The sequence below is a fragment of the Asterias amurensis genome, chromosome 1 (genome assembly GCF_032118995.1).
Source record: "Asterias amurensis chromosome 1, ASM3211899v1".
In the NCBI taxonomy this organism is placed as follows: Eukaryota; Metazoa; Echinodermata; class Asteroidea; order Forcipulatida; family Asteriidae; genus Asterias; species Asterias amurensis.
In genome coordinates, this window is record NC_092648.1 from 15,633,717 (window position 1) to 15,661,182 (window position 27,466).

The following is a 27,466-nucleotide window of genomic DNA, read 5'->3' on the forward strand; positions in this document are numbered from 1 at the left end:
TTATGTTGAATCCCTCAATTTTTATATTGAGTACCCCGGGCCTCCCCCACTAAAACAATAATATGTACATCCAGACAGTAAATCAGTACTTATGACCTGGCTGAAAATTGTCAATAGGTGGCGCCGGTCACCGCGATTGATTGTGCGTGTACAAAAACACTACTGTCGACTACATCACACGTCGGTGAGAACTGCTCTCAATTTTACTTCTTTTTCTTGGGGAAAATAGCAAAAACGTGAAACTGTAAGTACTGTTTGCCACTGTTTGCAACCAATTTATATGTGTGTCTTTACGTTATACCTAGTTTACGGTAGTTATAATTAACAATACATTTTCATCCATGTTTTCCCCTTCTTCAGGCAGAATCACTCCCAATCAGAGTTCAGTCAAGTTCAAGGTGCCCTAGCCCTAGCCCCACTTATGATTATGTGGCCAAGGATAGCTATCCTTGGCCACATAAGTGGGGCTACTTGTGTGGCCAAGGCTATGGCCACACAAGTGGGGCTAAAGGGGCTATTGACACTTTCTTTTTGTCATATTAATTAATAATAATATTCTTACATTTTTGGGATTCGCCTTTGTTTTGCTTTTTGAGTAATGAGTGCAGCCTTCTCCTTTTTCCATGAGAGTTCCACCATTTGCTGGTGAATGACATACTTCTTCTACCTCATGCATACAAAACATGTACTGAGCTGACTGAGGGTGTGGATATAAACAGTGCGTGTGGCCGAGGGTGAACCGTGAACTTAGACTGCAGGCTGTGCAGCTTAAAAAACAGCTCAGGCTGCTGTTAGCTATTTTAGCTTAAAGGCTTTATAAAGGGTCTATATAACTTTTGTAGGACAAAAACACAATGTCCACAGATTTACACTAAACTTACACAGTTTGAAGGTAATAATAGTAGAAAGCTTCCCTGAAAATATTATGTGCTGAGGTGCTGTAGTTTTGGGGAAATGAGTAAAACAATGCCATGAAAATAATTTTCGTCTCATGAGACGAAAATAATTTTAATCATTTACAAACGTATTTTCATTACATTTTTTTACTTATTTCTCAAAAACTACAGCACCTCAGTAAGTAATATTTGAAGGGAAGCTTTCCACTATCATTATCTTCAAACCCTGTAAGTTTAATGTAAATCTATATACATTTAATAAAGTACCCAAATCAAAAACTAGCAAGAGATTAGCCCACCTTGTAATTTGTTAGTATGAATACTTGTTATGGCTCTCTTTTATTTTTAACAACAACAACATCAGTCTTCTTTCTTGTCATAGTTGCCAATACAGTAAGTAAGTACAGTAAGTCTTGCGCACATATTTTTAATCTACCAACAAGGGAAGGTACTCAACAAGGCGCTTATGATAAGGTGGATGATACAAAATTTCTCATATGACTCAATAACTTAAAAGTTGCAAGTTGTGCGCAGAAGAAAGACACACTATTATAAGGAAATTTTATAGGTTAATTTAGAGAATTGTTAATGTATTTTTGGGAAAATACCAAGGTGTTGGTATAAGAATGATTTTAAGGTATTTTGGGGAATGCATTAGTTATGTTATTTTGGGGGGTTTTGTGTAAACATTTGCAATCGGTCAGTTGAGTTGGCATACAGGAATATAGAATAGAATAGAATAATGTTTTATTGTCACTTGTAAAAAACAAATATTTAGTACAGTGAAATTCGTTTTGGTTTTGTGTGTCTAAAAATATTATGTTATATAAATACAAATATTTGGAAGATTTGCCTTGCAGGTAATTTTTGTTTTTAGGTGGCATTACCTAATCAGGACTGTATGCACACCCAGAACCATGCACTATAGGGCCCACTGAAAATGTAAAATAATTGAAAACAGTCAAACAAAATCCTCTGACATGAATACTGAAATCATTTGTTCACTTTTCTTAAAATCTCTGCTTTGTTTTGATTCTTCTTGTCACAGACTGTACGATGTCGCTATTCAGTGGTATGAAGCTTGCCTCTAGTGGCTCAAACAAACCCAATCAGCAAACCGACTCAATATCAACAGAAACTGTAAGCAGTGCCGACTCTTTAATAGAAGGAGCAGAAAACAAGAATGACTCTTCAAAAGCTAGTGATCCTAGTGGATTTTCCTTCATACTAGGAACAGATAGTAGACAGAGTAATACTGTTGATGCGATCTGTAGTTCTAGTGCCATAGAACTAGATGAAAGTAAATCAGACGGCGACACACTTCAACAATTGTGCAAAACACCTCCTCAACTAGCCCGATCATCCGAGCCCTTGGCTGACTTTTGTCTTGATGATGATTTGAACCTTGAGCTTGACCCGATAAAGATCGACGGACATTTAAAATCCAAGTCGTCCACTGCTTCGACAGTCTTTGATTTGCAAGATGTGGACTTCAGCTTGTCAGCTGTCCTTGATTCAGAATCATCAAAACAAAAAGACCAGGACTCAGTAGGTGATAAGTCAGAAAGCAGTTTCAGTTTTATAACGACAGGGCCATTAGAACACTCAAATGATAGTATCACTCCAACAGACCGGTCTTCAACCCAAAAGCTTTGTACACTGCAGAGTCCTGGTACAACGGAAATACCTGAATCTCTTAAAACCCAGTCACTGGATATAGAGGAAGTCACCAGCACACCAAAAGCTACACGGTTAAGAATTCACAGAGAGCTACAGAAACCACATGAAGCACGGTTATATCAAATCAAGTATGTCAAACAAGACAAAGAAAAAACTTTTGCGTTTGTTTTGTATAATTTTGTTGAACGGTCTTGGTATTTTTTCATTTCTTAAATCAATTTTTAAAAAGGGTATTTTGTACCATGGATAGCTGTAAAAAAAAAAGATTGCATGCAAATACAAAGGTTTATCAGAGATGAGAAATTTCAAACTTTTTAAGTCAGCCTGGTAAAGAAAATCAGCCAGCATTTTGTCCACCTATAAAGAAATCCTGCTTTTGTATATTTGTTTCTCTAGTGTCAATGACACTGTTCCCAAAAAGCTTGTGAAATCTTAACCCCAGGGGTTACCAAAAGGTGAAAATGCCATCATAGAAACATAGCTCCTCAAATTTGGATCCTATATTTTACAAGTTCTACTCCTGGTGAATAATATTTAAAACGGTTGATTTAATACAGTTGACAATTTGGAAGTGTATCTGTTTTTACAACATCAAGTTATTTATTTGGTTTGCGGTAACACCATGTGTGTATCTACTTGCCAGGTAGAGTTGTTCTTAGGGAACTGTCTTGCTTTATTCTACTGCCGCGGAGTAGATAAACGGAGGTTCGGGAGACTTCTCAGTTCTTAAAAGAACTGTCCTGCTTTTTAACTATTACCAGGGCGGATGGTATAGAAATTAGACTGGACTACTACTTTAGCTTATAGGATCGTAATTAACTGTACTGCCGCGGAGTCAGTTCTGAATTGGTCTCAACGTTTCGACTAGTCATCGTCTTGCTCTAGTCATCGTCTACAGCAGACTAGTCGAAACGTTGAGACCAATTCAGAACTGACTCCGCGGCAGTACAGTTAATTACGATCCTATAAGCTAAAGTAGTAGTCCAGTCTAATTTCTATACCATCCGCCCTGGTAATAGTTAAAAAGCAGGACAGTTCTTTTAAGAACTGAGAAGTCTCCCGAACCTCCGTTTATCTACTCCGCGGCAGTAGAATAAAGCAAGACAGTTCCCTAAGAACAACTCTGCCTGGCAAGTAGATACACACATGGTGTTACCGCAAACCAAATATACATTGATACCTCACCATGCAATGCCTCAAATCCTATATCAAGTTATTTTTGATACTTTTAGGAAGTCCATTGCAGATGTGGAAGAACAAGTGACTCAACTCTCTCAAGACTGTGTCACATTAAGTCATAGTCTTTTGCAGAAACGTCAACAGTTGCAGGAGCTGCAGGAGAAGAAACAGCAAGCAATTGATGAAGAAGATTATGAAAAAGGTATCTCATGAATATCCCATGGCTGTTCAGCACAAAATTCTGCTTTACAAATTCCTTTGCTAAGCAAGAAATGATTAGGGTACCAGTCACAGCAATGATAAGTAATATACAGTATTTTGGCAGTTAACCTAATTTTGCTAAGCAAGAGTTTTCTGTGCTTAGCAAGTTCCTGTGGTCAGTGGTATCTTTCCTCGCCTTCCACCTCTAGGACACCAAGGCACTGTGTGGATTGGGTTTTCAGTCCCTACCTAAATGTGTGGGTTTTCCCTGAGATAGTTATCTTGGGTTTTCTTCCCACATCTAAAACTGAAACTTCCCTACTTCCTTGTCTTCTCTTCATTTGGTTTTTGGCTAGTACAGTGATTAAGTTTGCTCTTCTGAGAGTCCTCGGCTTCACAACCAGAATCAATGAAGTTATAAATAACAATAATAAATTACATTTGTATAGTGCTTTCCACAGGCGTTTCAAAGCGCTTTAACATTGTCTGAAAAGATGTGTTTTTAGCCGAGTCTTGAATGAGTTGATCGAGGATGAGTCAGGGATGTGAAGAGGGAGCTCGTTCCAGCAAGTTGGTGCAGCCACTGAGAATGCTCAATCACCATAGTGGGTATTCGTGCGTGGGCCATTGGAAAGTTGAAGATGAATGTTGAATCAAATAATATGTTTAACACTGACTTTATTTTTTACCACCAGCCGAAGAACTTCATGATAAGTGTCAAGCCTTAGAGGCAGATACTGAGAACCTCACCTCACCTCTACCATGCCATCATCCTGCCTTGAAGACTCTTCTGTCTGACTTACTAACTCTCTATGCCCAGGAGAGAGAAGAACATCAGGGTATAAAAGATCCTTATCAAGAGCTAATCACCAAGCAGCAAGAGGCTGTTACTGAGGCTAAAGAGCAGTGTGTACAATATGAGAACATCCACTCTCGGATAGTACAGGGGGCACGGAGCGAGCTGGAAAGAGATTTGGCGTAAGTTATAATATTCAAACTTTTGAATATGAGGGGGGAAAATGAAATGCGCAGTAGAAGTGTATGCTCCAAAGCTTTGGTTGGTGTGAATGTTTCGCAAAGATTGAGCACAGCTCAACTCTTCTGAAATGCTTGTTATGAATGTGTAACATAAATACTTGCTTCACATTCACATTCGCTGGAAGTATGAACCAGGCTTTATTTGCTTATATTTTAAACCCTTTTCAATTACGCTAACCCTGTTTGACTCACTTGCTGTTATAATTAAGTTTCTTTGTACTTCTTCTGTGCAGGCATTTGCAGTTGGACAGTGAGCATTTGCTGAAGCGAGAAGAACAGCTGTGTACCAGGATTGATGAAGGCACTGCTAGTCTGCGTCAGACAAGAGATGCATTGATAGAGGACAGAACACAAGTGCAGGTAATTAAGAGGTACTCAAGTATCAAGTTACAGTCAACTTTATTTGTGTGTTAAAAGTGTCTTCCTGCTGTATTCCTGTGCTTATTTGAACATTTTTGGAATAAGTATTCTGCTCATTTCTGCTTAGCAGAAATATGTCGAGCAATTTCTTCTGCTAAAGCAGCTCTATGAAATTGGGCACAGGTGAAACAAATAGTATCACAAGTGAAAAATACTTGTGGTTTGAAAACAAAAACATCATAAGCAAGTAGAAAATTATCTGTTTTCCCTTTTTTCCCTAATTTTTGAAGGAAGAAATCAAAGAACTTGAGGCTAAGCTGAGACTTCTTCACCTGAAGGAGACTGCCATCACTGAATCAATCACAGACAACAACCAGGAGATTGAGTTGGTGAAGAGAGAATTCAGCCAAGAGATGCAGGGTATTGAGACAGAGAAGGAAGTACTGAAGGAGAATGAGATTGCACTGAGGAGGAGAGGTGAGAGGTTGGAGGATGAAGAGAGAGAACAGGAGCAGAAGATGCTGGGAGTGAAGGAGATGGAGTCAAGGTGAGAAGAAGAAGAAGAAGTAGCAGGCCTGGAATAACATGCAGGCAACGGAGCCCATGGCCTCTGTTGCCCTTGCCCTTGGTCTTGGCCTTGCTTGGTGCCCTTAAAAAGTTTCCCATTGACTCTCAGGTTTTCAAATAGAAGTGCCCTTTGTAAAATTAAAATGGCTTTGCTATTTCAACTTGTTCAAAAATGAAATTCCAGGCCTCGTGTAGGCTGTTTCTAGCCTTCGAGTTATGTTTGAAATATTTGGGTTTTGAACAAAGAAAAATGGATGTGCGTTTGATCACTGGGTTAAAGTACTGGCGCTCTACCAACTGAGCTATCCAGCCCTATGATGTTGGCGGTCTCCCTACTTTTCAATATCTTTGTTCCGGGGGTGCCAGTACCCATTCAGTTTCCCTTGATGTTGTGGTTTTTTAAAACCAGATGAGGTTACTTAATTTACTCTCCCAAAACACATCGATGTACTTTCCATCCAAGGAACATCAAAATAAACTTAATTTGTCTTTGTACTATATCTTGATATTTATTTGCTTTGTTATTCACAGTGAAACCAAGCTGCTGGCAGATTTACAGAGAAATCTTGCCCTGGAAGAGCTTGCCATTCAAGAATTAACATCCTTGGAATCAAATTTACGCAATAACCTCTGGCCAGAAGAAAGCTCTACAATGTTGCCGGAGAGAAAGGAAGATCTGAGCATGTAAGGAAAAATTTTCATTTATAAACAAAAACAAATTTTTGTTTTGAATTTGAAGTGTTTGAAGATTAGGTGAGGTTTGCAGTAGCACCATGATTTGTAAATCTCTTTTGAGTAGTGTTGGTTCTGAAACGAATCAGTGGTTGACAACTAAACTGGTCTTCTAAAATAATTTGTATCTTCCTGTCTTATAAACGTGTAAATTAAAGGAACATTACAGAATTGGTTTTTGCTAAGAGAACAGCTGCTGGAGGTGTGAACAAGTTATGTAATCAACCATATATGAACTGACAAACCTGTAGAAGTTTGACATCGATCGGCCGCCTGGGTCACGTGACAATAGTGAATAACCGATAACACATTTTGCATGACACCGTTTCCCCAAAATGAACAAAAATGCTCACTGAGCGATAAACTCCAAATGGGAATCATTTATTTCTCATCAAACAGACAGAAATACTTCAAGGGATGATTCTTTCGTCATCTTCATTGTGCCATGTAAGTTTTATGCAAATCTTTGATCTTTGACAAGTTTTTTTCTTACCAATTCTGTAACGTTCCTTTGAATTTGATGCATTGATTTACAGGAAGAACAAAGCCGTTAGAGAGAAGATGGAGGAGGTCCAGCAAGCCACATCGATGTTACTTCTGAGTCAGACTAAAGTAGTTACACTACGTCAGAGAGTGAGTGATACAGAGGGTCATATTGCAGCCCTGAACGAGACCAAACAACTCGCTGTAGCAGGTGAGATTAGAGGGCCAGTAGTTTACTCTCTCCATTCAGTGATGTTTGAAGCTTTGCATGGTGTCGAAAATCAGAAGTAACTTTAACTTATAAAACACCAGGGTAAAAAGTATGTGTAAATCTCTTTTTGGAGGAGTGTTGGCTCAAAACCGAAGAACCAGTGTTTTTTTTAAAAGTGTTTTGAACAGTATTCTCTGCTAATCTTCAGGGGAGCAATACACTCTGCTCATCTTCAGGAGAACAATATACTCTATTCGTCTCCAGCGTTCTCCTGAAGATGAGCAGAGTATACTGTTCAAAAAGTCAAGACAATACCATACTGGCTATTTTCCGAAGGCCAGCAATTTACTATCCCAATACTCATTGATGTACTCTTCATTCAAAGATGTAAGTGATGCTTGAAGCTTTGCAGTTCTAGATCAGTGTCTTTATTATTATTATTACTTATTTTTGAGGGCTTTTGTTTTGCTTTTTTTTAGGAAAGAATTTCTCAGAGGCAAGAAGGCTGACAGAAGAGATCAAGAAGCTGACGTCGGAGGGGCAGCTCATCCAAGAGGAGATGGAGAAACTGACCCAGAGGAATGAAGAGACGACCAAGATGGTGAAGTTACTCAGGGAAGATGTAGAGAGAATACAGGAAGAACTCGATCAAGATGAGAGACAAGAAGGTTTGTGGATGGAAACTCTGAGAGGAAATCTGAATACAGTGAATTATTCCCCTAAGACCCACTGTTTTAACGATTTTGAAATGCCTTCAACTTTGAAAAAAAAAAACATATTAGAGATTGGTAAATTTTTCGCAAAACAAGAAAAGTTTTAACACAAAATATCCAAATAAATAAACTTTTATTTTCTTTCAAAGGAGCAGTTATCATAAAAAAAGGAGTCTGTCGTGCCAGTCTCCTGTGCCCATGGTTAGTAGCTAGGTTCCAGTGTCTGGTGTCAACTCTGCTTAGTGGACCCAGTTGCTTGATCCAAGATGTCCCCAGGCAGCTTCTAGTTAGGTGCCTGGGGGAGTCTGCCTCTGAAGTTTACGACCCTGTTTAGTGATATACCAGTCTTAAACTTATTCCTTCCATGTAGTAACTGAGCATTGTTTTTTATTTAATGTTTGTCCCCAGAAACATCAGTGAAAGAGAAAATGCTGAACAGTATTTTTGATTTAAGAGAGCGTCTTCAAGTCTCCACAGACAGTCAACTGATGCAGACCTTACAGAGGGCCCAACTAATGGCAAGCGCTTATCATGTCAGGTTCCTGTGTCTGAAACATAAACTCCCTCTTCCAGCTGAAGTAGAAGAACTCTCCGTACATCCCTCTACGCTAGATCAATTTTAAGAGAAGACGAACAAATAGAGGTGGGTTTTATTCAGAAGGAGTGGAGGTTTAGGACTTATGTGGGATGTGCAGTGTACGACAGGGCTTAACATTTGTTTTGACAGGGCTCAATATTTTCACTAAACCACACGCCAGAGGCCGATGATTTTAGCCTCGGGACAGTTAAGTCCACAGCCTCGGGACAGTTAAGTCCACACTGGACAAGTCCAGTGGTCTTATGTTTTTGCTCAATTGGTGACCTTCACTCGAATAAACTCTATCAGTTCTGTCTGTTGAGAAACAAAGAATTCTTACCCACAAAACATGAGATAAATCTTCTCTCACTGCTTGTTCACTTTAGAACAGTTGAAGTGTTCAATTGTGTACTTTCTTTGTTTGCTTATTTAACTTATGGCCTAGTAAACTTTTGAGCTACAAGTCCTGCAGTCTTGTGTTTTTACCAAAAACTTTAAGCTCCGTTTGTAGATTTTAGACAAATTTTGATAAGTACACAAGGCTAGGACCTTGTAAATTTTAGGGCAAATTTTGATCAAATACAGTAGATTTATGAGCAAAGTTTGATAAGTACACAGTTCTTGTAAGTTTTAGGCAGAATTTTATAAGGCTTTTTTTTGTTTCCTGTTTCTGTTAAGCAAAACTTATCTGTGCTTAGCAAGCTATTGTACATACAGTTTTATAAATTTTGCTCTGATTTCTTTCAACCGTCCAGGTCACATTCACATTGAAAGGATAACTCCAAAGAACCGGCAGTGGCGGATAAAGACAAGGAGGCGTTTGACCAGCTCATCTCAGGTTGGTGTTCAGTTGTCCATGTAGACTTTGGTTCCATGTTGCAATTCTGTTTCATTTATTGCATTTCATTGATTAGTTTTGGTTGTGAAGTGAAGGACTCTCAGAAAAGACAATGAAGGAAACTTTGGTTTTGTGTGGGAAGAAGTGCTAGGAAAAACCCAGAGAATTATTCCAGGGAAAACCCACCCAGTCAAAAAGAGTCTGAAAGCCCAATCCACTTAGTGCCCCAGGTGTGATTCGAACCAGGGTCCCATAGGTTGAAGGCAAGGCAAGATACCACTAGGCATTTATCAGGCGTTTTTAACCCCATTTATCAAAGCGCCTTCAACAACTAGAGGATGAGATTGATTTTAGTTTTCCAATGACGGATGATGTACTTTCTCTTAAAAGGCAGTGGACACTATTAGTAATTATCAAAGACTAGCCTTCACACTTGGTGTATCTCAACATATGCATAAAATAACAAACCTCTGAAAATTTGAGCTCAATCCGTCATCGAACTTGCGAGATAATAATGAAAGAAAAAAACACCCTTGTCATACAAAGTTGTGTGCGTTTAGATGGTTGATTTCGAGACCTCAAGTTCTAAATCTAAGGTCTCAAAATCAAATTCGTGGAAAATTACTTCTTTCTCGAAAACTACTCCTTTTCAGAGGGAGCTGTTTCTCACAATGTTTTATACTATCAACCTCTCCCCATTACTCGTCACCCAGAAAGGTTTTATGCTAATAATTATTTTGAGTAATTACCAATAGTGTCCACTGCCTTTAAAGACTAACTTGTCTAACATTGTGTTAGAAGCCTACACAGCAGCTTTTGATAATATAAGAATAATAATAAGAATTTTTGGAAACATTTCACTTTGAAGTGTGTGGTTATGTACTAAGAAGAAATAAGTTTTTAGGGCCCAAAATTTTAATCTGAGAAGCTGTACTGTCAGTAACACTTCTCAGGTTGTTTGTTCCTTTTAGTTAAATCTCATCACTCTCAAAGCTCTTCATGGCCTTTCCCTGTCTATATATTGTCTTCTTCATAAATACATTCCTGTTCATCCTCTTTGTTTTGCTGGCCGATCCCTTCTGACACAAACTACTTTTTCCACTAAATTATATGGTCAAAGAGCCTTCCACTTTATCGCACCTTCGATATGAAACAACTCATATGAATAAGTCTTTCTTTGTTGAATTATTTCTGCAGGTGCAGACTCTGCTGGATATGAAGGCGTCAAATCCCGACGCAGTGATTGTGTCGACGAGATGGCTTCAAGACTGTATCGCAAAACAGCGTCCTGCGATGAAGAGAAATATAAATTATAAAAGTTTGATCTTACTAAACAGAGACTTACTTGTACAAAAATGACTGGGATTTTTTCCTTGATTCTCATGGTTCATTTTGGATAAATTTATTTCTTTAAAGGCAGTGGACACTATTGGTAATTACTCAAAAATTTTATTAGCATAAAACCTTTCTGGGTGACGAGTAATGGGGAGAGGTTGATAGTATAAAACATTGTGAGAAACAGCTCCCTCTGAAAAGGAGTAGTTTTCGAGAAAGAAGTAATTTTCCACGAATTTGATTTTGAGACCTCAGATTTAGAAACTTGAGGTCTCGAAATCAACCATCTAAACGCACACAACTTCGTATGACAAGGGTGTTTTTTCTTTCATTATTATCTCGCAAGTTCGACGACGGATTGAGCTCAAATTTTCACAGGTTTGTTATTTTATGCATATGATGAGATACACCAAGTGAGAGATCTGGTCTTTGACAATAACCAATAGTGTCCACTGTCTTTAAAACAGTCTGCAAAATAAATTGTGTAGGGAAACCAAGTGTGCCCCCATCCCAGTGTTCAAGTGTCTGATTCAACCTAACCTATTTTAACTTAGTGCAACAAATTTGGAGACCTCCAAAAAAGGGTTAGATAGTTCAGTTGGTAGAGTGCGGGAACATGAATTTAGAGATCTTGGTTCAGATCTTGCATCAGTCAATTTATCTCTGTATGGACAAGCTTTTAAAAAACTTATTTTTCAGTCACCACCATAGTTCTTTCTTTTAGTGTATAACACAGTTTTTTTTCCATATATATGTGTATGGTTTCTTTTGTAAAGTGAAGATCCTTTAAAGTAAATCGTTGGGCTGTACAATTTTTAAATTCACTCCTGACTCTAGAATAGACCAGCTGGGAGACAAAAGTAGATTTTGGATTGAATACTTAACTTATGACAAAAGAATAAATCAGCAAAAATGTGAATAATTTACTGCCGTTGTTGAGCAATCAAGTGCATCTGACTTAAATTCTGATGGCATGAATCATTGGAGTTTGGGATTTGTTTATGTCCTTGAGCGAGGCACTGCCCATAGTTGCTTCTCTTCACCCAGATGTATAAATGGGAACCTAATGGGGCTTGGAAGGTATTATGTTGTATTAACCGCTTAGCGCAAATATAAGCAGGTTGTACACTTCCCTTTGAGTTGAGAAAGTTTGGGGAATGGTAAGTGAGCCCGATGAACAGAGATGTGCGTCACTTTTTATAAAGTGCATTGATCTAATTGATCTAGCCACTAGGAAATGTGTTCTTCATCAGAACGAAATATTATTATTAATATTATGAAAGTTCATTTGGTGTATTTAAACTTCATACAAGTAGCAATCATCATAAGATATCTATCGGTCTGAAAAAAATTACAAAAGAAACTGGAAAACTTATTTGTACCCTAAAACATTTGCAATGTCTTAATGTTGTTTTGTGAAAGTGCCTTTACACATGTGTTTGTATGGATGACAGCGGGTATAAACTGTTGACAAATATACACATTGAAAATTATGAAAATAAATAACTTTTGCTATTTATGCAATAATGCTTATAACTTAAAGATACAGTATATTCCCTTCAGTGGCATTTCACTTTTTTCTGATTTATTTTATTTTATTAACAAAAAATAATGTGAAGGTTCTTATTCCTCTTTGGCATCATTAGAAAACAAGTGATTTAGAATTTGTTGAAGAAACAAATTTTTTGTTTACGAGTAAAACTTCATGCCTTCTGATAGACAGACACTATTGGTAATTGTCAAAGACCAGTCTTCTCACTTGGTGTATCTCAACAAATGCATAAAATAACAAATCTGTGAAAATTTGAGCTCAATTGGTCGTCCAACTTGCGAGATAATAATGAAAGAAAAAACACCCTTGTCACATAAAGTTGTGTGCTTGCCATAGAGCTATATGGTCCTTTTGGAGCTGTTGATAGTATAAAACATTGTGAGAAACGGCTCCCTCTGAAATAACGTAGTTTTTGAGAAAGAAATAAGTTCCATGAATTTCATTTCGAGACCTCATAATTAGATTTTGAGGTCTCGGAATAAATTATTCCTCCATGGTAGGCCTATTGACCCCTTGCATGCGCGTCACACATGGCGACTGATGCCACGCTCACTATGTTGGTGGTCAATAGGCTTAGGTGTAAACGCTGCATCACCTAAAAATGCGCACTTCACACGTTGGCATTGACCACCAAAATTGCGCATCCAAGATTATTCTGATGATGACGTCAGGTGAAATGGGTCAATATAGGAAATTCCTTATTTCATATTGTATTCTCTTTAGTTACATAGGGATTGCAAATAGGTTAGAAGGTTGGGAAAAACGTCTGCACCCTGCCACCACCCTGAGAAATTACTATGTTTGTAAAAATTAGTTAATAATTTGTGTTTTTATTTTAGTATACTGAAATTAACTCTTTACAAAATTCCAATTTCATTTGTTGTATTGTGGGGGTGCTATGGGAAATTTTTACGACCTCGCCACCAGTTTCTGGCCTCTTTTCCCCGCTATTGCTTTTTCATGATTTTCCAAAATGTCTTTGAAGACAATATTACCAGTCTTGCCCCATCATGATAGCCCCATAAAAATACCAAATACGCAGAGGGAGTCCAGCTGTCGATTTCACAAAACTCTTCCTAACTTAAGACTAATCTTAGGACTTAGGACGGGTCCCAACCCTGCACTGTAGCACGCAGACCTTAAGATTAATCCTAAGTTAGGACGAGTTACTCGTCCTAACTCGAGATAAGACGAGTCCTAACTCTTTGTGAAATCGACGGCTGCATATTTGGCACTTTATTGGGCAACCCACATGACAGCTATGAATGGGCTATTAGTTGAACTGAAGAGGGTGGTTATAAAGTCTTATATTAAAAAAGACAATTGCAAATGCTATGATAATTAACAGGGTGCCTGTTCCTTTCTGCCATGCATATAGACAAACCTTTATGTTTTCTTAAGTATGCTATAATGCCCCTTTTTAAATTCACCCACTATTGTAGCCTAGGGTGCCCCCCCCCCCCCACCCCCAATAAAAGACAACAGCATGGTAATTGGAAAGTCCCCTCCTGTTAAAAAAAAATAGTTTTAGTGAACTTGATGTACACACTGGGGGCAGATTTTATTTTTTATTTGTTGTTGGTTGTTGGTTTTTGAGGGGGCAGCCTTTTTTTCATAAAAATATTTTGGGGGGATTTTTTTCATTGGGGGGGGGCCTTTTTTTTCTTTTTCTTTTTTGGTGGGGCAGACTTCTTTTTTTTTTCCTTTTTCATTATTTTTTTAAAAATTATATATAATGAGTGAGGTAGATGGCCTTAGCTTTCGACCCAAACTGGACCTTCTACAGAGGCATAAAACAAGTACAAATAATTACATATCCCTTTATAGTAAAAAGAGAGGGGAAAGAAAGAAGCAGGACAATTATAGCCAATCAAAGTTTCTATTTCAGAAACAATTGGTGGCTATGAACCAATAGGAGTGAAGTGGCGAGGACAAAGGATGTTTAGTATGAAATGATGGATTACTGGACCATAAAAGTATTAAATGCATTGTTTGATAACAATGCGGGGAAACATGAAAGGGTAGGATTAGAGAGCAAGTTGCGTCATGATGCATGTGATAATGGTCAATTAAAGAATAATTTTTCTTTTATATATATATAATTTTATTTTCAGTTTTTTTTATATGGGGGGGGGGGGAGGGTCTGGTTGTGGGCCTGCCTACTCCCAACTTCTACTCCAACCAACATAAAGTCCCAACAGTTTATTTCTTGAGGAGGACGATAAATTTACAATGTTAAATTTTTACTTGTTTGTATTTTATAGTGATGAGAACTGTGCTACAGAACACCTGCATTTTCACTAATTATGTTACTGTCTAAAGGACTCACAGTCAACCATCAACATGGCCGGGAAGTTATGAACAAGAAATGATCTCAAGGAAAAGGTAAACACAAAGAGTTTCTATGATAGGGAATATTGGTACATATTAGGCCTAATAACAAGTTTGCATGGGTCCACAAATGCAGTTAACTTGGCAGCGGTTGTTCGTTAATAAGAGTTAATGGGGATGAAGAAGATTATTTTAGTTTGACCTATACAAATATGTGTCGGCATTCATGTGGACAAAAATCAATGGGCATGGGTTCAAACTCACCACCTTATAGATTAAATATCTCACACAACTACAGATCAACGAGATTGCCCTTTGAGCTGCAGTTTGAATCCTATGTTTTATCAGCAAACTATTTTAATAGATTTTAAATTTGCATGGATGGGGGGGGCAGCATTTGGTCGAAGAATCGAGATGTGTCGGGGGGTGACTGGACTGATCAATGCATTCATGCATTCGGTTTGGTTTTCATGGTAAGCGGTGCCATGAAATTGGCTTCAGTTCTTTTAGCAGCGTTTCACTCTTGAAGAGGTAGAATGAGGGCCTTGAACTAGCGATGACCACCAGTTTTTGGTCAGCTCCAATTTTGTTCACACATTTTATCCGTTTTTACTGTGTTTGTGGAGGTACTTTATCGCTTCTTTGTACATTAACCGAGTGGTTGTCAACTTCAGCTTCAGTAGAATGAACATGGGCGTGTAAATAGTTGTATAGGCCTATTGTCTATTTCTAGCCATAACTCTTAATGAGGTCATTCCGTGTCAAATCACCCCCCAAAAAGGCAATTTAAAACCCTACCCTCTTCAAATTTGCTCCAATTTGGTTATATTTGGTTATTGTGGCTCAACAAGCTCAAATTTCAAATTTCAGCTCCATCGGGTTAACGGCTCGGCACTTTGGCATGCTCTTTCTCGTAGATTTCAGTCAAAATGCGCCTGACTGCGGATATTCAACTGACCATAAATCAGTAACCATTGGGTCAAATTGGTTGAAATTGGGGTAAGGAAATTTTGGAAAATTGGAAAGGAAATTGCATAAGCTTTCCAAATCTGCTATTACTTTTTTTGTAGGTTTAATAACCTTTTGACCTCTGCTTTGACCTTGGATTTGAACTTGTGAATCACGTGATGTGGCACTTAAAGGCACTAGACACCTTTGGTAATTGTCAAAGACCAGTCTTGAATTCTCTCTTGGTGTATCTCAACATACAAACCTGTGAAAATTTGAACTCAATTGGTCATCGAAGGTGCGAGAGAATTATGGAAGAAAAAACACCCTTGTCGCAAAAGTTGTGTGCTTTCAGATGCTTGAATTCAAGACCTCATCAGCTGAGGTCTTGAATTCAATTGAAATATTTTAGGGAGAAATTACTTCGTTTTATACGTTCAACAGCTCTCCATTGCTCGTTAATTAATAAGAAGTAAGTTTGTATGCTGACAATTATTTTGAGTAATAACCGATAGTGTCCAGTGCCGTTAAAGGGACCAACATTTTGTTGAAATGAACTTTAACTAGTTAACATGTTTTTGTTCCTCTCAGACATGTACCTTGTGCTGACAGCTGCAATCATTCCATTTATCAAGAAAACCACTGGCACCAACAGCTTGATGTGTCCATCATATACAGGTGAGTTTGTACAACCGCTAAGAGTGAGAAGACAAACTTAGAAGTTTAGCTGCAAGCCTGTAGGGGCTTGGATATTAAGTCCGTCCTAGCACGCTGATGGGTACCATTATTGACATTGTATTTAATTTTAGTTATACGCAGGAGCCCGCTCTTGCTCACAACCCTTTCTCCCCACTCTCGTGGCCCCAATATGAGGTTGAAAATTGCATAATGTGAGGTTTGATACATTGAAAGCCCCCCCCCACCCCACCCATTGTGCCCCAGGAGCCACAAGGCTATATAGCCTTGTAGATTTTAGGCTAATGTTTGACTAGTCACACAAAACTATAACCTTATAGATTTTAGGGAAATTTGGACTAGTTTCGCAAGGTAAAGCCTTATAGATGTTAGGCCAAATTTTGACTAGTTTCACAAGGCTTATTATAACCTTATAGATTTTAGGCCAAATTTAGACTAGTTTTACAAGGCTATAGACTTATAGATTTTAGGCCAAACTCTTATAGATTTTATGCCAAATTTAGACTAGTTTCACAGGGCTATAACCTTATAGATTTTAGGCTAAATTGTGACTAGTTCCTTATAGATTTTAGGCCAAATTGTGACTAGTTTCACAAGGCTATAACCTTATAGATTTTAGGCCAAATTTTGACTAGTTTCAAAAGGCTATAACCTTAAAGATTTTTGGCAAAATTTTGACTAGTTTCACAAGGCTAGAACCTTATAGATTTTAGGCCAAATTTTGACTAGTTTCACAAGGCAATATAATATAGCCTTACAGATTTTAGGCAAAATTTTGACTAGTTTCACAAGGCTATAACCTTATCAAATTTAGGCAAAATTTTGACTAGTATCATAAGGCTTTATTAGATTTTAGGCCAAATTTTTACTAGTTTCATAAGGCTATAGCCTTGTAGATTTTAGGCCCAATTTTGACTCATGAGGCTATAGCCTTGTACATTTTAGGCTAGATTTTGACTAGTTTTATAAGGCTATAGTCTTGTAGATTTTGGGCTAGATTTTGACTAGTTTATAGTCTTGTAGATTTTGGGCTAGATTTTGACTAGTTTCATAAAGCTATAGTCTTGTAGATTTTAGGTCAAATTTTGACTAGTTTCATAAGGCTTGTAGATTAAGGCCAAATTTTTACTCATGAGGCTATAGGATATGTCTTGTAGATTTACTATAAGGCTTACTTCCCCTTGTGATTTTATTAAATTTCAGCCCATTTTTGACATAGATGAAAGGTTAACTCTTTGTTTTTTTGGAGGCCAGTTACTGGTCAGAAGACTCCTTTTTTTCAGGGAGAGAGAAATAGTTCTTGAATTTCAGCCCAATCTGGCTCTTCATTGAAATCTCACGGGGGTTCCACAGCAGATATTTTTCAGGGTGTCAAAGGGAAAATCACATTGATTCTCCCCCCCCCCCCAAAAAAAAAAATTAGTTTTCTTATAGATTTAGTAAAATGTTCTTCTGAGTATCAATGTTAATGCCTGGCATAAATGGATCATTGCTCTGCAGTGGCATATTTAATCTACTGTTGTTTATATCTGTGCTGTATTTTGTACTGATTTCTTTGGAGTAATAATGTTTTCTTTTTGATACTGTGGAAAAATAAATGAACCTTGAACCTTATTCTCTTTTTTCGTCTACAGAAGAAGTGATCCATTCGGTCATAGTGGTTGTCTGTCACACAGAGCAGAAGTGATGTCTCAAGCTGTCATTATTGAAGCCTAGTGTTTCAAGCAATCTGCGAAATGACAACTCATTCAACTTCATGTTAACAGGTACAATACAAAATTGTGATATTGACAATGCCTAATTGTGGTCAATTGGCGAAGTGGTACTTAATTTCCTACCACTCCTTCAACCTCTATAGGACCCCCTGTTTAAATCGCGCCGGGGGCACATGTGCATTGCGTTATCACCATTACTGCGTGGGATTTCCCTGGAATAATTTTTTTGGGGTGTTCCTCCCACATCTAAAACTTAAACTTTACTTCTCATGGTCTTCTCTTCATTGGGTTCTTGGCTGTGATTAATTTAGCTTTTCTATAAGATACTATAGCTTCACAACCAGAATAAATGAAAATTAAGTGAATCACATTTCTGACATCGCTCACAAAAAGGTGAATTCATGCCCCCACCGCTCACACAAAACTGCAAGGCTTCCCCCTCATGATTGTATCAAATTTTAGCTCATTTTGGGCAAAAATACAAGGCTTACCTGTTTCCAATTTGAATCCAAATTTGGCGAACATGCAAGGCAAAAACAAACCAGCTGATCAGTTGATTTCCTCATTTTCTTTTCAAACACAGTGCCATAGAAAACTGAAAAACACTGTACAAAAGTCAAGTGTGATTGGCAATCTCCCCCTTTTTTACAATTAAAAAGTTGCATCCATCACAAAAAGGTGAATCCATGCCCCAAATTTCAGCCCATTTAAGACAAAAATGCAAGGCTTGCCCCCTTGTTATTATATCAAACCATCAGCCCATTTTCTACAAAATTCAAAGCCTTGTGATAAATCCGGTTTCATCAAAATTGTCAACAAAAATGCAAGGACCTCTTGTGGTGCTATCAAATTTTTGACAAGGCTTAGGCCTACCTCTTGTGATTTTATCAAAATTCAGCAAATTTAAAAAAAAAAATACAAGGCTTACCCCTAACCCTTGTGATTTCTTTTTAATTTCAGCCCACTTTTACCTAGATCCAAGGCTGACTCTTTTTTTTTTGAGGGCCAGTACTGGTATTCTTTATACTGATCTCTTTTGAGATTTTTTATTTTGTTTGATACTTTGCTAGGGAAAATAAATGAACTTTGAACCTTATTCTCTTTTTGTTATCTACAGATGAAGTGATCCCATTGGAGGTTGTCAGATCATCAGTCTTAGTGTTGTCTGTCCCACAGAGCAAAAGTGATGTCTCAAGCTGTGGTTATTGAAGCCTATAGTGTTCAGCAATCTGCGTTAAATCAACTCTTTCAACTTCAAATTAAAGGTACGATATAAAAGCGATATTGATAATACCTAAATGGTGATCTAGTTTGCGTAGTGTATCTAATATCCTACCAAGCCTTCCAACTATAGTACCCCCAGTTTGAATCATGCAGGGGGGCACTGACTTGGGTTATTACTGCGATTGCATGGGTTTTCCCTGCGTGCATCTTCTGGGGGTGTTCCTTCCACATCGAAAACTTAAACTTCATTCCTCATTGTCTTCTCTCCATTCGGTTCTTGGCTAGTACAGTTATTGAGTTCACTTTTCTAAAAGAATGTTTAGCTTCACAGCCAGAATAATTGAAATGAAATGAATCACAATTCAGATATGGTCACCGTCACAAAAAGGTGAATCTATGGCCAAAATGTGCAACTCATTTTTTGGCAAGAGTACAAGGCTTTTAATGTCTTGTGATTGTATATCAAATTTCAGCCTTTTTTTTTTACTAACATGCAAGGCTTACCCCTTGTGAATTAAACAAAAGTAAAACCCATTTTCAATGAAAATGCAAGGCTTACCCCTTGTGATTTTTACTAAATTCTTAGCTAAATTTCTACAAAATGCAAAGCCTTGTGATTTCATCTCAATTTCATCACATTTGTTAAGAAAATGCTTGGCTAACCAATTTCATCAAATTTCAAACTTTAGCCCATTTTACACAAACTTGCAAGATCATTTTCAGCCCATTTTCAACAAAAATGCAAGGCTAACCCCTCTTGATGTTATCATCAAATTTTAGCCCATTTTGGGCAAACGGACATGGTTTACCTTCATCAAATTGTAGCCCATTTTGGACAAAAATACAAGGCTTAGCCATTGTGATTTTCTCCATTTTCGTCAAATTTGTGACAAACATGCAAGGCTAAAAAAAAACATGTGAATTTATAAATGAAAGTAATCACATTTCTGACATTTTCACCGCTCACAAAAAGGTGAACCAAGCCCTAAATTTCAGCCCATTTAAGAAAAACATGCAAGGGTTACCCCTTGTGAATTTATCAAATCTCAGCCCTCTTTCAACGAAAATGCAAGGCTTACCCTCATTTTTAAATCAAATTTTCAGCCCATTTTTACACAATGCAAGGCCTTGGTATTATCAAATTTTCAAAAGAAAATGCAAGGCTTACTCCTTGTAAACTTTATCAAATTTCAGCCCATTTTGTGCACAAATGAAAGGCTAATTCCTTGGCTTTTGGAGGCCAGTAACTGTTTAGAAGACTCCTTTTTTCAATGAGAGAGAAATAATTATTAAATTTCAACCAAATGCGGCTCTTCATTGAAATTTCACAGTGGTTTCACTGCAGAGATTTTCAGGGTGTACAAGGCAAAATCACATTAAATTGGGGTTTAACTTAATATTTTCATATTTCACTCTTAGAAGTAGAAAATTGTTCTTCTCAGTCTCAAAGTAAATGCCCGCTATTAGGGACCATTGCCTGCAAGCTCTGCAGTGTCAAAGATTTATTTGGAGTGAAAATGTCTAATTTTTTTTGATACTGTAGGAAAATAAATGAACCTTTAACTTTATTCCCTTTTTTTCATCTACAGATGAAGTGATCCAATCAGAGGTGGCCAGATCATCAGTCATAGTGCCGTCTAGATTGTCAGATCATCAGATCATCAGTCATAGTGGCTGTCTGTCACACAGAACAGAAGTGGTGTCTCAAGCTATCGCTACTGAAGCCTCGTTTCCAGCAATCTGCGTTATAACAACTCTTTGAAATTCATGTTGACAGGTACGATATTGATATTGATAATACAAAATTGGTGGTCTAGTTAGCGTAGTTGTATCTAATTTCCAACATTGCCTTCCACCTCTAGGACTCTTGTTTGATTCACGCCGGGGGCACTACATGGATTGGGTTATCACTCTGACTGCATGTGTTTTTCCCTGGATTAATTTACTGGGGTGTTCCTCCCACATCTAAAACTGAAACTTCACTCATTGTCTTCTCTCCATTGATTCCATGCCCCCCTCCCCCCAAAAAAATAAAAAGTTCAAGGCTTGCCCTCTTGTTATTTTATCCCAACTCATCACATTTTCAACTAAAATGCAAGGTTTCCCCATTGTGATTTTATCAAGTTTTAGCCAATTCTAGACAAAAATACAAGACTTACCTTTATCAAACTTTAGCCCATTTTGGACAAAAATATTTCATTTATTCATTTTTGGTTATTCCTGTTCCAACAAAGATATTAAATCATTATCTTTTTCCTTTTTTTTCATCTTCTACGGACCAAGTTATCCAGACGGAGAGTGTGATATCTTCACAAGGAGTTCCTGCCATCCCCAGCACAGATGTTGCAACCTGTATGGAGTTTGTATTTAGTAGTAGGCCTATATTATAGGGATGGATCTTAAGGGTTATGACTTTGTGGTGAATTGCTCACACTTTCTCTTGTGTGGTGAATTGCTTGCACTTTCCCTTGCGTTGGAAATTTCTCGCACTTCTCTTTGTGTAGGATTTCTGGCACACCCACTTTGCTATGGTGGTAAATTGCTCACACTTTCCTTTGTGTGGTAAATTATCAAGTATACTAACTGAAACGTTGTCTAAGGCTTAGTTTGAAGAATGTTTCTCTCCTTTGTGGCGTAAGTTACTGGCACTTCCCTTTGTGTTGTGAGTTACTGACACTTCCCTTTGTGTTGTGAGTTACTGACACTTCCCTTTGTGTCTTGAGTTATTGGCACTTCCCTTTGTGGCGTAAGTTACTGGCACTTCCGTTTGTGTCGTGAGTTACTGGCACTTCCCTTGGTGTTGTGAGTTATTGGCACTTCCCTTTGTGCCGTGACTCACTGACACTCATTTAGCTCATTCAGTTTATGTATGCAGGTGTATGGAGTTGACAAACTTTGCTGCAATATAGTGGAGCCGGCATGGGAATTTTTCCCCCAGAGGGCTTTTTGCCCATCTCATACATCAGCAATAGCAGCCATGCAACATCTGATTTTTATGGTTTTGGTTTTCTTAACCATTAAATAATTATAAAACAAAACACAGCACAAAATCTTGCTGTGCCTTGATTTCTGGAAAAGCCAAATCTTTTATTAAAATACAGAGTTGCATGCGTTGAGTAGGAGACACTTAAGTATCTACATTCTTAGGAGTCAAACAAAACTTGACCTGGTGTTTGCTTTGTAATTATTTTTGTAGGTTAGTCAACGTTTCAGGGTGTGTGAATGGTTTTTTCTGCTCACACTTTCCATTGTGTGTTGAATTGTTCATACTTTCCATTTTGCGGTGAATTGCTCACATTTCTCCTTGTGGGTCTCTTCACCTGGTGTTATGCTGAGTTACTAGCACTTTCTGTTGTGTCGTGAGTCACTGACACTTCCCTTTGTGTCGTGAGTTACACTTCCCTTTGTGTCGTGAGTTACTGACACTTCCCTTTGTGTCGTGAGTTACAGTTCCCTTTGTGTCATGAGTAACAGACACTTCCCTTAGTTGTGTCATGAGTAGCTGACAATTCCCTTTGTGCTGTGAGTTACTGACACTTCCCTTTGTGCTGTGAGTTACTGACACTTCCCTTTGTGCCATGAGTAACTGACATTTCCCTTAGTTGTGTCATGAGTAACTGACAATTCCCTTTGTGCTGTGAGTTACTGACACTTCCCTTTGTGCTGTGAGTTACTGACACTTCCCTTTGTGTCGTGAGTTACTGACACCTCAATTTGTGTCGTGAGTTATGCATACTTTCCTTGTATGGTAACAACTTTCACACACTTTGACTAGTGTTTAGATTTCCCCTGTAGTTATATAAACATTCACTTCCCCACTCAAAGGTTAATGATTCAGATTCATACATGCTAAATTCACAAAACAAAATCTTCGAGAAACCTTCCCTTGCAGAGAATCAGGGCACTCTGATTGTCTTCTTGGGACGCAGTTTTACCTGTCAGAGACAGTCTGATTGAAACTGTTGCGTGGAATTTTTAACAAAACTCTTCATTTCTTATTTATTTTGACAGTTAAATTTTTTTAGAATAACAATCATTTCTGAATCATATGTCTTTGTTTTATTGAAAATAAATGCTTGAGCTGCTCCTATATCCACAAATGAAACCACTCAAAAGTGTAAAACTTACTTTTCTTGAAAGCGAAGCCATTAACTTTGTTTCATTGACCAAACATGAAAACAAAACTATGGAAATCTCAGTATCTTGAAAAGATATGGAAATTTCTATCAAAAATAATTGCAAATTCATTGATTTTTTAATGATTTTTTTTTCTTTGCAAGTCCTTTTGTTCTGAAAGATATCAGGAATATACTTCAGAGCTTGAAACACAGCACAATTTGTTCTTCGTATTATTTCTTTATTATTCTTTTGGGGTTGGTTTTTTTAATGAAATTTCAAGATCTAAAACTTGGACTCATTGTGTAGGAGCAGGTCATTTGATGTTAGGGCCTCATCCAAACCCAAGAAAAACTCGCAGAGTTGTGCAAACACCTGTGCCTGTTGGTGGACCCCCTCGGCTGCCTGGAACAAGTGTTGGTCCTGCGGGCCCGGGTGCAGTGGAAGGTATGTTCTCCGTTCAGTGAAATTCAATTTGATGCACAACTAGTGTTCTCCTTCACTGGTGTAATGCCTTACAAAATTTTACGAGCTAGAGCAAGCTTTTTCGGAAGCAATCATTCTAGGGATTGAGCTGGAAGTTAGTGGTTGGTCCCTAAAACGTTCTGGTCGATCTCTCAAGACATCGGGATGAGGGCTTGCCTTTTGTTGTTCAAGTCATTCTTTTGTTTTTGAGTAAACAGGTTTGAACTGGGGATCTATCATCAAAGGTGCCAAGAGATGTCTTCGTTTGAGCCAATGGAATCTGGACTCGGTGGATGATGAGGACTTCTATCCAGTTGATGGAAAGAGGGCTGGAGAAACATGTTCTGCTTGGTCATGCCACTTCACATCCAAAATACCTAGTAAGAACACAAATTTTATTGCCTTTTGATACCAAAGATGACATTGGATTCCTATACTTTGTAGTTGTTTTGAATTGGATGTTTTTAGAAGAGGTCAAAGGTCAGGTCTATGTCAAAGTACTTAGGGTCTGTCTGTTCATGGTCAAATTACTGCAGGAGATCACAGATTTAGTTTTGAAAGTAGTGCCAAACAGAATGTTTATCATAAAAGTTCTGCAAAACTTTGCGACAGTTACAACTAAAACTTTTAAACTTAACTGAGACAAAGGTTTTTATACTAGATAGAATGAAATAAATTTTCACTGCAGCGTCTAAACAGAAAGTTTTTCATTAAAATTCTCTAAAACTTTGCAACATTTACAACTAAAACCTAACATTTAAAATTTATTTGAGACCATGGTTTTTATACCAGGTAGAACTGAGTACATTTACAATGCAGCGTCTGAACAAAAAGTTTATTATAAATGTTTATACTCATGATATTCCAAACTAAATCTTGTTCAAGTATATTAAAACCAAACTTGATGTGGATGTTAACACTTGCGAGGTTAACATTTAAATCTTTGGAGAATACAGGTTTTGAAATCAGACTAGATAAAATTAAACAAGTTTTCAAATAAAACCTTATAAAAGTTTATGCTTTTCAAAAAATTTGGGACTTTCACAACTAAATCTCATTCGAGGATATGAATTCAGAAATAGCAAATAATAGGACTAAACACTAAAGGCATTAACTTTATCTTGGGATATGGTTTTTGGAGTCAGACTAGTAGGACTAAACTGCAGCTTGTTTTTAGTTTGAGGTGCGTATTATGGAATTTGTCAGCATTCAGCTAACTTAGTGTGTTTACTTGTTCAACTCACTCTCCATTTTGTGTCAAAGGCCATACATTGGTCAACCAAAATTAAAATCGTCGCATTAAAGGTCACAGGTCATTTCAAGGTTTCAAAGGGATCAGTTTGTCTCAAGTTATGTAGGTTAAAGGCAGTGGACACTATTGGTAACTACTCAAAATAATTGTTAGCATAAAACCTTACTTTGTAACGAGTAATGGGGAGTGGTTGGTAATATAACAAATTGTGAGAAACGGCTCCCTCTGAAGTGGAGTAGTTTTCGAGAAAGTAGTAATTTTCCACAAATTTGATTTCGAGACCTCAAGTTTAGAATTTGAAGTCTCCAAATCAAGCATCTGAAAGCACACAACTGCTCGTGACAAGAGTGTTTTTTCTTTCATAGTTATCTTGCAACTCCGATGACCAATCGAGCTAAAATTTGTCTTTGACATTTATCAATAGTGTCCACTGGCTTTAATTTACAGGCCTGCGCATTTATCAAATTTTGCCCAAACTGCAACAAAGCCATAGGGTTGCGTATTTATCAAATTTTTCCAAAAAATGCAACAAGGCTGCATATTTATCAAATTTTGCCCTTAAATGCATCAAGGCTATTATAGGCTTGCGTATTTATCAAACTTTGTCCTAGAATGAAACAAGGCCATAGGCTTACATTTTATCAAATATTTATCAACCTTTGCTCAGATTTTGCTCTAAATTGCAACAAGGCTTTGGACTTGCATATTTGTCAAATTTGCCCTGAAACGCAACAAGGCTTATATTATAGGCTTGCATATTCATCAAATTTTGCCCGAAAATGCTACAAGGTTATAGGCTTGCGTATTCATCAAATTTTTCCCTGAAATGCATAAAGTCTATATGTTTTTATCAAATTTGTTAAAAAGGCAACAAGGGTTAGGCTTGCATAGTTATCAAACTTTGCTCAAATTTTGTCCTAAATTGCAACAGGGCTATAGGCTTGCGTATTTTGCTTAAAATTTTGCCCTTAAATGCATCAAGGCTTGCGTTTGCATATTCATCAAATTTTGCTCTAAAGTTCACAGGCTGTAGGCTTGGAAACTTATCAAACTTTGACCGGAAATGAAACAAGGATATAGGCTTGCAAATATTTGTCAATTTTGCACTTGAATGCAACAAGGCTTGCGCTTGTGTATTTATCAAGTTTTGCCCTAAAACGCAACAAAATCAATCAAATACTTTAGTTCTTGATCGATCTTTAGCCGCGTTAAAAAATGTTTGGTCATTGTGGTCATAGTTGGTGTTTTTTTAAGATGGTAGTTGTTATACTAATCCAATGTCATCTTTGTTAGCATTTATTGGCAAACATGTAGTGAGAAAACATCACTATTCGCCATACTTAAACTGCAAAAAAAATGTTGGCAGTGTGTGAATTAGTGTTTTTTTTCAGAGCTTTGGTTGATACATGTGTCTTAAACACTCAGTAACTTTGTTGTTCATCAAAGTTGGTCAAAAACAAGTTCACTTGTATCCATTTAGTATGTCAGTTGACTACATCTGAACGTCCAACTTGCAGCCCCATGGAAAGCAAGGGGGAAATTAGTGGCCATTTCAAAATTTGTTCTCTGACCAGCACATCGTCATCTGGATAGAAGTCATCATCATCTGTTGAGTTAGGATCCCATTGGAACAAGCGTCGACATCTCTTGGCACCACCAGTGCAGCTTGGTTGCAAGACAACAATCGGTGAAATCTTAGGCCCTTGAGGCATCAGTTCATTTAGGCAATTAGCAACTACCTTCTGCTCAACACTTGCATCTAAAACAAAGCGCAAAATTGCGTCTAGCTCGTTTATGTTTTGTAAGACATTACAACATTGAAGTAGACACTAGGAGTACATCTAATTGAACTTCACTGCACAGACAACATATTGACCATTGCACTTGGGCCTTTATATCATCACAAGTTCCAGGTGGCCGAGGGGGGTCCACCGACAGGCACAGGTGGTTGATTTTTTTTTCCTCCAAATTTTTTAATAAAAAAGTGAACATGACTCTCCTTGTATCTTGTGTTTTATTTGCCTCAACCCTACCCCCCCCCCCCCTCATTTATATTGAGGGCCCATCTTATCCTGGTGGAACCCTCCCCCACCCTGTAGGGACCAATAAGTAGTCCCCACAGGGTGGGGGAGGGTTCCACCAGGATAAGATGAACCCTATGGCAGTCATTTTTGCCCACAATACAATTAGGTGTGTATATAAGTCGCTTTTAGCAAGTAATTATGCGCAAGGAAACTATCATAAAATAAATACACACCCAATTTGTGCATTGTCAAAAAACATGGCTGCCAAGTAGACGAGTCAAATAATGAGACAAACACAGTTTAATAGAATCAGCCTTTATTCTTGTACATATA

General features: G+C 37.7%; 1 protein-coding gene across 1 annotated transcript; it reads left to right on the plus strand.

Annotated features, from left to right (window-relative positions):
- The first annotated feature begins 151 nt into the window (after nucleotides 1–151).
- On the plus strand, nucleotides 152–27,061 carry LOC139947284 (uncharacterized). The gene is made up of 18 exons (XM_071945174.1): nucleotides 152–244; nucleotides 1,945–2,704; nucleotides 3,809–3,957; nucleotides 4,652–4,934; nucleotides 5,228–5,354; nucleotides 5,645–5,901; nucleotides 6,453–6,605; nucleotides 7,190–7,347; nucleotides 7,827–8,015; nucleotides 8,469–8,703; nucleotides 9,393–9,475; nucleotides 10,673–10,793; nucleotides 14,627–14,747; nucleotides 16,233–16,319; nucleotides 17,972–18,103; nucleotides 19,170–19,317; nucleotides 20,866–21,053; nucleotides 21,560–27,061. The coding sequence occupies exons 2-10, from the start codon at nucleotides 1,953–1,955 to the stop codon at nucleotides 8,681–8,683; spliced, it is 2,283 nt and encodes a 760-aa protein (XP_071801275.1). The 5' UTR covers nucleotides 152–244; nucleotides 1,945–1,952; the 3' UTR covers nucleotides 8,684–8,703; nucleotides 9,393–9,475; nucleotides 10,673–10,793; nucleotides 14,627–14,747; nucleotides 16,233–16,319; nucleotides 17,972–18,103; nucleotides 19,170–19,317; nucleotides 20,866–21,053; nucleotides 21,560–27,061.
- The last annotated feature ends 405 nt before the right edge of the window (nucleotides 27,062–27,466 follow it).